This window comes from Triturus cristatus, chromosome 6, assembly GCF_964204655.1.
Source record: "Triturus cristatus chromosome 6, aTriCri1.1, whole genome shotgun sequence".
Taxonomy (NCBI): domain Eukaryota; kingdom Metazoa; phylum Chordata; class Amphibia; order Caudata; family Salamandridae; genus Triturus; species Triturus cristatus.
This window is the reverse complement of record NC_140589.1, coordinates 1,837,400,621-1,837,414,936: the sequence shown is the minus strand read 5'-3', so window position 1 is coordinate 1,837,414,936 and position 14,316 is coordinate 1,837,400,621. Positions and strand designations below refer to the sequence as shown.

The 14,316-nt window shown below is 47.0% G+C and overlaps 1 protein-coding gene across 1 annotated transcript in view; it reads right to left on the bottom strand.

The window, feature by feature from the left end:
* LOC146822149 (exostosin-1-like) overlaps positions 1–14,316 on the bottom strand; it is a 266,363-nt gene that overhangs the window by 125,707 nt on the left and 126,340 nt on the right. Inside the window, exons 5-7 of the mRNA XM_085609971.1 lie at positions 12,233–12,352; positions 11,005–11,137; positions 2,093–2,211 (exon numbers count right to left, since the gene is read on the bottom strand). Of these exons, the coding sequence (XP_085466097.1) occupies positions 2,093–2,211; positions 11,005–11,137; positions 12,233–12,352 (372 nt within the window). The remainder of the gene's footprint in view (positions 1–2,092; positions 2,212–11,004; positions 11,138–12,232; positions 12,353–14,316) is intronic.

Here is a 14,316-nt window from a genome sequence, read left to right as displayed (position 1 = left end):
GCTACTGGAAAGCTTTGGAAACAACTTCCAGTGGTCCAGGTAAGAAACATCCTGTTTCTGCAGACTCCCGCTACCCACGTTGGGTCAGCTGCTTTGCGTACCTTATTGGTCTGTTTTGTTAACTGTAGCTCCTGAGTCCAATGGAAAAGTCTCCAACTGAAGTCACCAATGGCCTTTAAACTTCATCCTTTAGGATGCCCTAACTGTAAATTGAGTGTGCCTGCTGGATCTGAGACGATGATCTCCGGCATCCTGAGGGGCGGAGCTCGCTCTCCTGACCCACATGCGCACACCCATCATTGGGAAGCCCTGACCTTCCCTTGAAGCTCCCTCACTATGAAAGGTCCTCTCAGATGCTTTCAGAGTCTTGAGCCCTACTGTGTCCCATAAGACATCCTCTTGCTTTGGTGTGCACAAATGACCAGTCTCTGTTAAAATGTCCAGCATTATGATAATCTGTTACATACCGGCAACAATGTATTATATAAAAAAACTAAATTAATACAAATGTATGGGGACATCTTAAATCATAAGTGTAATTCCCAGATTCAGTGGCAGAGGGTATTCTGACCCAAATAAAACACAATACACACTGTAACCAAGAACTTTCACTCACTAGTCACATTAATCAAAATTTGAATTACAGTAGTGCTCTTGGATTAAAAAGCAAAACAGTATTCAATACAAAAATGCACACAACAGATTTACAAACAATTCATTTAATTCATTTTAGTTATTGGTACCAGAGAAAAGACAGGATGCTCTGTACATCACTTCCTCTAGGAAGGAGTATTACACAACTAAACTTGTTTTATTATAGAGACCAAACAATGTATCCTAAGGGTTATAAGAGTTTCAAAGCATTAATCATGAAGAAGGTCTGCAAATTGTCCCATCCAAACTGAGACATATGCAGGACAGATCACTTCAGAGTGCATTAGGATTTGTAGGATTTCACAATACTAACACCCCTTCTATGTTTCACTGTTGTCTTTTCTCCCATCTCTGAGTTCTGCCAACTCAAATTCTGTTTTGAGTTTGAATAAAATTTGAGCCACGGAGATGGACCTTAAGTGGAATATGTCAGTTTTAACCCATTCCAGATCTAGCGAGATATGGATTTCTGGTTCACAGCAGATTTGCATGATGCAATGTCTTTCTTCAGTGGATAACCTTTACGGCCCATTCTATGTAAAATATTCCAGATTATGCAACAGACTAGTAAGTTATTCAGCTAGTAGTTGATTTTCTTACCCCTCCATGTCAGTCTACGTCTTTGCCGAACAGTAGTTGATTCTCTTACCTCTCCATGTCAGTCTACGTCTTTACCGGACAGTAGTCGATTCTCTTACCTTTCCATGTCAGTCTATGTCTTTACCGAACAGTAGTTGATCCTCTTACCTCTCCATGTCAGTCTACATCTTTGCCGAACAGTAGTTGATTCTCTTACCTCTCCATGTCAGTCTACGTCTTTACCGAACAGTAGTGGATCTCTTACCTCTTCATGCCAGTCTAGGTCTTTGCCGAACAGTAGTTGATTCTCTTACCTCTCCATGTCAGTATTCATCTTTGCCGAACAGTAGTTGATTCTCTTACCTCTCCATGTCAATCTACGTCTTTACCGAACAGTAGTGGATTCTCTTACTTCTTCATGCCAGTCTACGTCTTTGCCAAACAGTAGTTGATTCTCTTACCTCTCCATGTCAGCCTACATCTTTGCCGAACAGTAGTCGATTGTCTTACCTCTCCATTGTCAGTCTACGTCTTTGCCGAATAGAAGTCGATTCTCTTATCTCTCCATGCCAGTATACATCTTTGCAGAACAGTAGCCTTTTAATAACAAGTAGGTCAGGCTGCATTTGTGTACCCTCCTAGATTCTTCAAGGTCAAGTCAGTCATCGATAACTTGTTATTGGTTCAACAGTATGTCAGAAGAGCTCCAAGAAAAGCTTCCATTGTTTCAGAGCACAACGTTTTAGGACAGCAGGAGTTACAATTCTTGCACATAGCCTAACATAACATAATAATTCCGCTTACACCCTGCATGCCTTGTCCACCACTGGACCACTGCCCATGCCCGAAGCACACATACCCGAGCACAGAACTTTGACTTTGCGATAGCGAGGATAAGTTTCACGATGGGTTGGGACTGCGCCACCAGCGGGGACACCATGTGGATCACAGCTGTAAATTCCTTGGCCGGGCTCCGCCCTGCAGGGTCAATAAACCAAATGTTAGGTTGCGTTCCCTTCTAAACATCACTACCTGGCTTGGCGCCATATGCGCTGGCAACATCTCACCTCCCAAACACCACAAATGTGGACATCTCTGAAGTGTCCGCAGTTCTAAAGGAGATTCCAGTCGATTCTGGAGGGTCATGCCTCCTACAAACTGACCCCAACACCCCAGTGTCCCACCACAACAACCAAACGTTTTCAACCTTGAGAGCTGGAAATTTAAAAAAAGTTACGTCGTAATACTGGGAACGGTGATGAAGGATTCAGAGAATCTACAGAGGGAGATCTGATCCACTCCTTAATCCATGGCGATCTCATACCCTTCTGATTCATCAGCCCTAAGCTGAAGGAAGCTCACCAAACATGCCTGCTCCAGACTTTTTTTTTTTTTTACAAATTGTGGCAATACCTTTATGGCATTAAAAGTAGTTATTGTATTCATTTTCTGAACAGCTTTAAAATACATGATGTAGTAAAAGCTATGACTCGGTGCCAGAGCATTGCTACACCTGTTGAGTGTCTTGGAACTTTTCCTCTGACCCACTTACCAACTGCAGGGAGAAAAATCCAATTCACATAATTTTTTTCAATATCCATAAGTGGGCAAATGCTGGATAGCACTTCGACTGAGGACGAAAATACATATGTTGGCATCCTTAAAGCACATGTATTGTTTATTTCTCTGTTATTTTTCTACAACATACCTTAAAGATTTGAGCTATTTTTGCAGTTGACACGTTTTTCGATATGCACCAGTTTAACCAATGCATTTATTAAGGTCTGAAACACAAAAAACATGATTTTTTTTTTTTTGCCACTGCTTATCCAAAGGAGTGATTACTTCTAATTAGGACATTGGAATTCTCGGAGCTCCATTGGTGACATGGAGTATTTTAGCATTCCAAAGCCTGTGGCTCGGTCCTATAACTCAGGTTCAGGGACTTTAACAACTAGTATGGCCCTCGGCAGCGGTCTATAAGGCTATATGAGAACATTGGAATGATGGGAGCTCCATTGGTGACATGGAGTATTGTAGCATTCTAAAGACTGATCCATGATCCTATAACTCAGGTTCAGAGAATGTAATAACTGGTACGGCCCTTGGCAGCAGGCTATATTAGAACACTGGAATGTTAGGAGCACGATTGGTGACAAGAAGTTGTAAGAAAGGGGCTCTGTAATTACTGTAACAAGGTAAGGTACAGGGTGCACAGAGTCCACAGTCCCCAGAGGTTTGGCAGAGGCTAAAGTTATATATAACCTTACTCTCTAAAGTGGTAGCTTGGTCGAGCAGTAAGGCAGTATCAGAGGACAGTGTAAAGCATATGTTGTACACACTCAGTCAGCAAATGGTCTCACACACTCAGGAACTGAACTCTAGGTCAATTATTTTGTATATAAAAATATATTGTTATTTTATTTTAGAACCACAAGTAGGTATCAAAATACTTTCTCGGAATGAGATACTTTCAATAAGCAATAGACTTTTAAATGCAATAGATACAGTTGTTGCAATAGGCAACACAAGTTTAACACAATTTTAACATTGCATAGGTTTTTCTTACTCAGGGCTGGATCCTAGATTCAGCCCTGGTGCATCTCCTGTAAACAGTTGAAAGAAATCGTTTTTGTTAAACAGGTGATTTTTAAGGATTATTTGTATGTTTCAAAAATTGAAATCCCAGTTGTAATTGCTTTGCGGGTCAGTGCTGGGCACAAAGATCCAGCACTGGGATCTCGCCTGATAGCAGGTGAGTAATTTTGTTTTCGTTGATCGGGTGATTTTTAGTGAATATTTTAAAGTTTCAAAACTCGACACTTAGAAGAATTTCCAAGTGAAAACCAGTCAATGTTACCCTATGGAGAAAATACAAGTTATCGGCTTTCTGGTAAGTACTCAACTGGCAGAGTTAAGGTTCTGGGGATAGACTTAGGGGTCTCCCAGGGTCAGGTAGGTACAGTTGTTTCACCCTCATCGGCACAGGGGCAGCCGGGTGCAGAGAGAGTAGGCCCAATGTTAGCCTATGGCGGGCAGGGGGCCTTTAGCTGGTGGCTGCTTGCAGGCAGGCCACGTGACTGTGGGAGCTGAGCTCCTGGTCACTTACACAGGGCAAGTGGGGAAGTAAAATAGGATAGATGTTGCACTTCCAGGGGCACTCGGGCGGCTGGGTGCAGGGTGCTTTTGAGCCGTCGGGCGCTCAATGTATTTCAATGGAGAAGCTGCAAGACGAACAAAGGCTGCAAGCTCGGGGACGAAGATTCTTCAGGTGCGACCACCACATCGAGAGGTAAGTTGGTGTGGCGCCGTGGCCAGGGCACCTGACTCCGGAATCTGGGGATCACGGTTCGATCCCTGGCACCGGAGGCAGCTTAGCCCAGCACCATGTGACTCTGGGCAATAGCTTGCTTAATCTTCCCGACGGCCCCCAGCGCCTAGAGACCCTTACGGGTGATTGTTCCCGCTTTACAAATGTGGATTATCAAGTTGGGGAGCTGTAGGTTAGGTAGGCACCCAGGAGTTGGGCACAGGGGGCCGCAGGGTGCAGGGGTGCCTTTTGGCATCGGGAAATCTTACCCTCAGCTGGTCGCTGTTGGGGGGGTCGCTAGTTGTGAGGCTGCAGGCGTCGTCAGGAACGTCGAGGAGGGTCCTTGGGTGCTGGATTCATGGTCACAGTCACCGGGGGGATGTCCTCGTGGTCTTTGTTCACTCAGGCACAGGCCGGGCTCGGCGGGTGCAGAGTGTGCTGGATTCGCGATTCCTGGCTTGGCACCAGGGGTTGTTGCTTGTTTGAGCAGAACCACTGCTCGTGGGAGTTCCAGTCTTTAGATGAGCAAGGCAGTCAGGTCCTCCGGGGTTTTTGAGGTTGCTGACCACTGGAGACGCCGAGGTTTAGCAGGAGCAGGTTCGAGTGTCGACAGGCCTGTAGGGCTGAGGCCAAGTCAGTTGGTGTCGTCCTCTTGTTAGTAGCTGCGCGGCAGGTCTTGTTTCTTCTTGTTCTTCTTGGTAGTTTTGGAATCGGGATCTGAGGAAGGAAGGTTCAGGGTGCCCCTAAATACAAAATTTAGGGGCGTTACAGGTAGGTGAAGGTCAGAGACCGATGGGTCCCTTCCCTGGGGTGGGTACACCCCCTATCCTGCCACTCTCCAGTGGGAGGGGGAGGGGCCTAGTCCTGATTGGGTAGGGATCCCCATCCTCAAGATGGCGAGAGCCCGGAGTTGTGCTTCACCTCGCCTCCCCCACCTGAGGGGTGGGGTTGGCAGAGGCTGGCATTCCCCCTTTCCTCACTTGGGTTTTCCCGCTGATCTTCCCACCAGTGTGGGGGTCAGAACAGGTGGGGGTCAGTTGCTGAGTACAGCAAGTGGCCTGGAGAAGCTCACAAGGGCCGCAGGCCTTTTAAGCTTCCCCTGCCCATCCTGGGGGAGACCTAGCACCTCGCCCAGGATGTGCATTGTTGCAGACCCACGAGAGAGGATGGCTCTCTACCCAGGGGTCCAACAACATGTCTGCTGGGTGGCAGCCGAGGCAGCCTCTCAGTCAGGACGCTGGTTGTTGGTTAGTTTCAGGGGGCAACTCTAAGTTGCCCTCTGTCGAGCATTTTACATTAAATCCCACACTGGCATCAGTGTGGGTTTAATGTGCTGAGAAGTTTGATATCAAACTTCTCAGTCTTCAGTGTAGCCATTATGGTGCTGTGGAGTTCGTAATGATGACCTCCCAGCACCATATACTCTTAATGGCAGCACTGCACTTACAGTGCCCAGGAATGGACCTGGGTACTGTAGGGTATACAGGGCTCATTCACCTGTACCCACACCACTGGCATAGTGGACCCAGCTAGAGGGGTGACTGAGGAATGCCAGGTGTTTGTGGGCATGGCACCCAGGGATGTGTGCCATGTCGACTCTCTGTTTTGTTCTGCACCAGGACACTCAGCCTGCAGAGGTAGTGTGTGTGTGTCAGGGTATAGGGCCTCTAAGGGTGACACAATAAGTGCTGCAGCCCTTAGGGGCCTTTTCTGGTCACAGGGCCCTGGGTACCTGGGGTACCATTTACCAGGGGCTGACATGTGGCCAGAGATGCCAATTGGGTTTAGGGAAGGAACACAGGCCCTGGGGTCCTGATTGGCAGGGCCCCAGGGCACATCAAGTCAAAGAGCATCAGTAGTCTGGCAACAAAAAAAGAAATAAAAGGGGGGGGGGGGTTTACTGCAACAGCAACCCACTTTCTCACAGAAGTGTTTACGGCATTCCAATGCTGGTCTTTGTTTTTCTCCCCGTTTAATTTAGAACATTCAAATCGTGGTGTGGGTAAACTCTCATAGCATTGGAGTCCAGCTACCTCACATTTTAGCAGTCAGTAGAGGCCCTCTCTGTTGTTGAAAGTCATCGCCACTGGCAGTTGGCCTCTAATGACGGGTAAAGCCCTCCGCACAAGACAATAATGTTATGTTGGGGGGTGGGTCCAAATGTACTGTACAGTTTTGATTCAAATTGTAGAGGTGCGATTGGACACAAATAAAAAAGGAAAGATATTGAATGGGGGGGGCACAGATTATTGGCAGGGCAAGCATTTACAAAGTATTTCAGGCTTTGAGAGTGATGCAGGACAATAAGTTGGGTCTGTAACACGTATGTAATATATTAAGGTTTGCACTTGGGCCAAAAACAGAGTTCATTTGAATTGAGCTGTTTTTGGGGCTTGCATAACAAGGGGGTGTTCAAACTATGTGCACTGCATGTTATTAGCTATTATTTGCTGTATCATCCCACCAATAATGAGAACTTATGATGGACTGCCACATGGAGGAGCTGTTTGTCTAATTTAGAGATGAGCACAAGAACAGTTGTTTGTTAATTCAATATACCTTAAAAATTATTAATATCTGCCACCCTAGCCATTCTTATACCTCAGGGGGCCTGGAATAGTCTAAATTGTCACAATTGTAGGAGTGTGATGGTGAGTAGTTGTGTTGGTACTGTCACTGGCAGCATTGGCAGGGGAAAAGTATGGTGCCTCCTGAGCCCTGCCACTTGTTTTATTCACAAATAAAGTACTGTAATCAATCAATCACTCAATCAATCAATCAATCAGGGGGCTTTTAAAGCACGCTACTCACCTGTGAGGGTCTCAAGCCACTGGGGTGGGGGGGGGGAGTAGGTGCTGCTCCGGGTCAGCCGAAAAGCCAAGTCTTGAGGATCTTCCTGAAGGTGTGCAGGGTAGTGGAGCGCCTGATGTTGACTGGGAGCTCATTCCAGGCCTTGGCCGCACCGTAGGGGAAGGCTCTTCCGCCTGCTCTGGTTCTGCGGATGTGCGGGGTCTCTGCTAGGGCGAGGCTGGCAGAGCAGAGGTTCCTTTTGGGTACGTGGAAGGAGACCCTTTCATTGAGGTATATGGGTCCGATGTTGTGGAGGGATTTGTAGGCATGGGTGATTAGCTTGAAGGTTACTCTCTTCTCGATGGGGTGCCAGTGGAGGTCTCGCAGGTGTTGGGTGATGTGCTCATGCCGTGGGATGCCGAGGACGAGTCTGGCTGCGGTGTTCTGTATGGTCTGGAACTTGTGTAGCAGGGATTTGTTGACTCCAGCGTAGAGGACATTACCGTTGTCCAGTCTGCTGGTGATGAGTACGTGCGTGATGGTCTTTCTCGCTTCGGGGGGATCCTCTTGAAGGTCTTGCGGAGGATCTGGAGGGAGTTGAAGCAGGTGGAGGAGACGGCGTTGATCTGGTGATTCATGGTGTGGGAGGAGTCTAGAAAGATGCCGAGGTTCCGGGCTTGGTCCGTTGGGGTGGCTGGGTTTCCGAGGGCGGAGGGCCACCAGGTGTTGTCCCAAGCGGTGGGGGATGGTCCAAGGGCGAGGACCTCTGTTATCTCCGAGTTGAGCTTTAGGCAGCTGGTGCTCATCCAGGCTGCGACGTCTTTCATGCCTTTCTGGAAGCTGAGTCTGGTGTCTTCGGGGTTCTTCGTGAGGGAGAGGATAAGCTGAGTGTCATCAGCAAAGGAAACTGTGCTGAGCCCATGCTGTCTGAGGATGGTGGCGAGGGGGGCAATGTAAATGTTGAAGAGCATGGGGTTGAGTGATAATCCTTGGGTTACTCCGCAGTTGATCTCTGTGGGTTCGGAGAGGAAGGGTGGGAGTCTGATCCTCTGGGTTCTGCCTGCGAAAAGGGAGCGGATCCAGTAGAGGGCGGTTCCCCGTGTGCCGGCGTCATGGAGTCTGGCTGCAAGAGTGCGGTGGGAGACGATGTTGAAGGCTGCGGAGAGGTCTAGCAGGGTGAGGGTGGCGGTGTGGCCCTGGTCAAGTAGCATGCGGATGTCGTCAGTGGCTGCGAGGAGAGCGGTCTCCATGCTCTGGTCACTGCGGAATCCGGACTCGGAGGAGGCGAGGATGGAGTTCTCTTCGATGAAGGTAGTCAGCTGGGCATTGACGAATTTCTCAGTGACCTTGGCTGCGAAGGGAAGGAGAGAAATGGGCCAGTTGTTTTTCAGGTCGGTTGGGTCAGCCGAGGGTTTCTTGAGGAGGGGCTTGCCCTTTGCCCATTTCCAGTTATCAAGGAAAATGCCGGATTTGAAGGAGGCGTTGATGGTGCAGCGTAGTTCGGGTGCTATGGCGGCGGCAGCTCTGTTGAAGATGTGCGGCATGCAAGGGTCTGTGGGGGTTCCTGAGTAGGTGCTCTTCATGGTCGTGGTGGTGTCTTCGGTGGTGACAGGTGTCCAGGTGGTGATGGTGGGATGGCTGTCGTTGCTGGAGGGGAGGGTGATTTCTGAAGTCTGTTCGCTGAAGTTGTCATACAGGGTCTTGATTTTTAAGTGGAAGTAGGAGCTGGGCTTGTTGCAGAGGTCCTGGGATGGTGTAACGTCCTTGGCTTAACTGGGGGGTTTGGTGAACTGCTGGATGGCGTTGAAGAGTTCCTTTGAGTTGCTGGCGTTGGTGAGGATTTTGTTCTGGATGAAGGTCCTCTTGGTGGCTCTTATGCGTTGGTGGTAGTCGGTCATGGGGTTCTAGTAGGTGTTCTGGTCTTCAGTGGTTTTGCTGTTTCTCCAGCGTTTTTCGAGACGTCTGCTGGAGCGTCTGGCTTCTTGGAGGTCGGTGGTGAACCAGGCTGCTTTTAGGAGGTGTTGTCTTTCGGGGTTCCGGAGGGGTGTGAGCTTGTCTGCGCAGCTGGTGACCCAGCGGTGTAGTTCCTTAGCTGCAGAGTTAGCGTTGGTCGTTGCTGAGGGGGGTCCGTGGAAGTGGGTGGAGTTGAGGTGCTTCTCTGTAACCTTGCTCCAATTCCTTCATGGCGGGCGCAAGGCAGGTTTGTGTGCGTTGGTAATGTTGAAGGAGAAGTGTACGCAGTGGTGGTCTGTCCAGAGGGGCTTTGATTTATGAACCATTTGTAGCTGTGAAGACTCCTGACTTCCTGCTCCAAAGACCTCAGTGGACCACAGCAGATCCCTGAATGGGACCAGGACACCCTCATCACCTCCACGGGGACACCTGCCGAGGAGGAGGTGTTGTGTGGCAAAGCGCCACCAAGTGCACGGGCATGCATGCCTCAAACGGAGGTGGGCAGCAGCTGTTGCGGGCCTTGAGCAGTCGAGATCAGACAGCAAAGAGAATAGTAGAGAGTCGCGGAGACATCAAGTCCCACTTTTACCTCTTGAACATCCAGTCCAATATATCTCCTTCAGGAGGTTTTCCTCAAAAGCTGCCTAGTTCTGCTGTGCTGTATGCAGTGGTGCTGAGGGCCAAACAGGGTTAGGTCCTTGGTTGGGCCTATGGAGCTCTTAGCACTGGTTCCAGCTTCACTTTAAGGCCCTCATTACAAGTGGTCCTGTTTATTATGATATGTGTGGTAACTCCTGTTGCGAGCCGATCTGGTTTATAGCTATATGTGTGGTAACTCCTGTTAATGCCTATATTGCCATTACATTACAGTACTCAGCAGTACTTAATTTGTAAAGAAATAAGTGCTATGGCCCTTGTCAGTAGACCACTGCAGCTTACACCACCCATTGCACTACTAATGAGAATTCAGACTTTTTATACATTGAAAATTGACTAATTCCTTCAACCCAAGCTATTTTTATAGCTTTGGTTGGCAGGTATTAGTCATTTCTAATGTATTTAGAATTAGAACTTTTGTTGTGTTTATCACAATATTAGAAAACAGCGCCACCATGTGGCTGACTGCCATAAGCCCCGGTGTTGACAATTAAGTGCCTGGTGCTGAGCACCGAAAACCACCGGCTCACACTAAGAACTGGCTCAAATTAAGCACTGGCTCAGTGCAGCAATATTCATTGAAAACTATTGGAGAAGCACTCATGAGATCCAGAAAAAGTTTCTTTTTCCAAAGTATTATCTTTTCCCAGCATTTTTTTCAAATTTCAAACAATTCATTTGGAGGAATTCGTTGTACCACCTGCAATCATAATTATTCATTTACCCAGAATCCTATGTAATGTTTGCCACAACAGATGGCTCTGCCTGTAGCTATTATCTCCACAATTAAACCCCTCCTTTCTCTTGCTAGCCATTCTTGGCTCTGAATAATGTGTAAGCATCGAGTCCAGTGAACCCACCGTCGCCACACCACAGTTGTTCTGCCACATTTGACATGTCTTCTGAACCAGTCCCTTCCAGTAAACACCTGGATGGGCAGGGCCAGGGGCTGTGGTTCTCCACGTGTTATAATGTGACAGGTTGAACTATGATAAAAACAGGTCCTCTACATACCCCTTTGGCCCATACTCCAGGCCCCTCAGCCATCCTGCTGTACTCACCCAGTGCAAAGTAGTAGAAAGGGAAATCCGCGAGGTGCGTTGAGTACTGTGGCAGCGCGAAGAGTCCGCCCGGCAACGCGTTCCACATTAGCGCGTTCCGGCTCATGTGGGCGTAAATCCGGTCCTGTATGATCTGGAGAAGAAAGGAGTCCAAGAAAAAGCAGGTGTGAGTGAACCACTTTACGGTGAGTTGTCGTCGCAGCTTTAGGCCCACCCTATGAGTATGGAAGACAAGGGGTCTACAGACCGTCCAAGCCTACACAGTCATTGCACGTGCAGCAGGAGATCCCACCCACGGTCTTCTCAGGGGGTCAGTGGCCAAGTGAGGGTTAGGTGACCTCATTCTAGGGGTAGGAACTATTAGTGTATCTTGGGAAGTCTGAGCAGAGCTCACAGTCCCCGTGCTTTATGTATGTGATGGGAGGTGAGGGTGCCTGACTTCGGTTTATGAGCTTCCGTGGAACAAGATGGTGCACTTGCAACAGCAAATTCACTGGGGGTGCAGCTTAAGTGCTTCGTTCACAGTAAACTATATTTCTCCCATGAAAAAATGAAGAAAAAAAAGTTAAACGTGCAAATGCACTTTTGTGTCACTTATTCATATGCAGAGTTACCCATCTGCTTGGAATTCCGTTACAGAAATGTTACACTTGAGTGATTATGGAAAAATACAACAGCCATACATTTCCAGGAATACTCCTGCATTCATGGAGGACTCCATAAAAGTCCAAAATGCGATGTAAATGTAGGAAGGATTCTGCGTATAGCAATATTTCCGTCTCTTTACCTGCGTCATTTCCAAAGGAGCCGGCTGTTCCTGGATGTAGTATTTGTGCCTTAGGCCCACATGCTGCTAAAAGGATGGACGCAGACACTGACAATGTGGGTAGATAACTGGCCCAGAGCACGTGCGCTCGACCCCTTTTATTGCCAGGGTCACCTGACTGGTGACACCTGTGGTGGGTGGGTGTTCAGTGTGTCTTACAACATGCTGGAACACTAGACTGCTGATCGGACGATCACTACACTGGAATACCAGGCAGTTTTACCAGCTGTGTGTCTGGGCTCGAGGGACCCTTCGCCCAAACCATGCAGAGGTAAAGCTACACAAAGGTCAACTTAGGAAAGTACGTCTTTGCGCTTTCCCGAGGTTATGGAATTCCAGCCATTGGCCAGCAGCGTGAGCAACAAGCCCCCTTCCAAAGGGTGAGGATGGAAAACCACTTACCTCTAATGTTGTCATTACTATTTTTTCCACAGATGAAAAATAGGTGTCCCAGAGGAACTGCGTCTGCTGGCGAAGCGCTAACACTCTGTCTGGACTAATGGACCTGATGATGGACGGAATCTGAGGAAAGACCCAGGAACGAAAGAGAAGACAGACTCAATGTCAAGCATGTGGGAGAAAGCAAATTCATTCATGTTGTACAAGATTAACATTATTTTTGGCCTCTTGCTTTGAATACAACTGGATGTTTTCACATTAATTTCTCCATTATTTAATGCAGAGTCCTCGTTGGTAATTACAAAGCAGAAGAAAACAACTTATTCCGAGTGCTGCAAAAAATTCACGCCTACATGTCCAACACTGAAGAACTATGCAAGGGTTTTAATTTCTGGCAAAATAGAAATTTGCCTCCTGGAGCGTTTACCATACACTTAGAAAAGTATTTTCCTGGCCTTTTAAAGTAATTCAGTGCTACCACTAGGTGGTGCCATAAGGCTGATGCCTTACCTTTAAAAGTCACCCCAGTGTGTGACTTTTTAGGTCGAAGCCTACCAGAAAGCACAGCTGTCTGGTTTGTTAAAGACATTTTGGCGACATTCGGAAAGCTGACCTAGGAATGCATTCTGCCATTGCTTGACATTGGCTTTGTGGTTTGTAACTCACATTTGCTTGTTTTCTATTTGCTGAATTTGTTTTAGGCTGTCCAGATTGAGTTAGTCCATCCTGTGGCGCATACCCTGTTTACTGAATCCTTCAACACAGCTCACTATCTGTAAACAGGCCTTAACTTTGTTCTTATCTTGCCACATTATCTGTGCATTCAAAGATAGAGTTCAAATGCCAGCCTCTGTCCTCCGAGGGAACTTGGTGTTTACTTTTCTTTGTCTCACTTCAAAGTGACAGGCTTTATCTGACAATCTGGGGATGTGAAAGGGGTGGCTTTTTCCCCTTTAATTCTGTGTAGGGTTTCCCCGTCTTTTTCATTTGTTCTCGCTGCCCCTGTCGCAGCTTCTGAGTTTTGCTAGCGCAGTGACACCTTTGAGTATAGTGCACTCTAATTGTTTTAACTTTCATACTAAAGGCTTTTTCCTAGCACACAACAACATTTAAATGTCTGTAAATGAACTGTGCAAATCTTTCAGAATATATCAGAATTAGGAAAGCACAAATCAAGCACATATTTTTTGTAATAGGGAAGCGTGCTGGAAACAAATATTTGAATACAATCAAAACAAATCAATACACTAGGTGATGCCATTTCCACACAGTATGTTTGTGCGCTGTACAAGGTTAATTAATAAAACTGTGTCTGTGCAAATGTAATGGTCATTTCAATTGGCACTCTACTCCACACCACTCCTCACATTCTACGTCACTCTACAACACTCTGTTCCACTCTACACCATTGCGCTCTTTGCCACTCCACTCTATGCACGCTTCTTCACTCTATGCCACTCCACTCTACACCACTGCACGCCACTCTCCTCTAAGCCACCAACTTTTAACCTTGCTGAACAGCAGCCACGCTGGTGTACAATATAGCTAAACATATTGGCAAAACCAATAGGTTTTGTATAGGCGAGACCTATTGGTTGTGTCGATTTTTGTTACTGTATAATGAAAATTCTATTTGAATATTCAAGGCTACTGTGAATTTCTGATTTTGTTTTTGACCTAGAAAGTCTTCGAGTAGCGTTGTGGTCGCATGTTTTTTTAAGAATATTACAAAATGAGGTTATTATTAATGTGTTTAGTAACTGTGATATTAAAATATTTTTGTTTTTGTATATGGTTTATAGCTTATATACACCAAATTTTTAATACATTGGGCTTTAAACACACAAGTTGAGTTTTAGATCAGGAAAGCTGCTTTGAGACAGGGAGACACTGATTAGGTGGCATCATGTTTCAGAAAAAATGTGGAAGCTGGACTTAAAAGTCCCCCAAAGAGGTGGTCTTGGCAGTAGTTGGCGGGGTTTAGAGAGTTCGCATTTTTTGCAAGGTTTTCCGCTATACTGGATAGGAGGTGTCCCACGTGTTGTTCTTTTTAGGTTGTGGGCACGTGTCACATGGTATGTGTCACT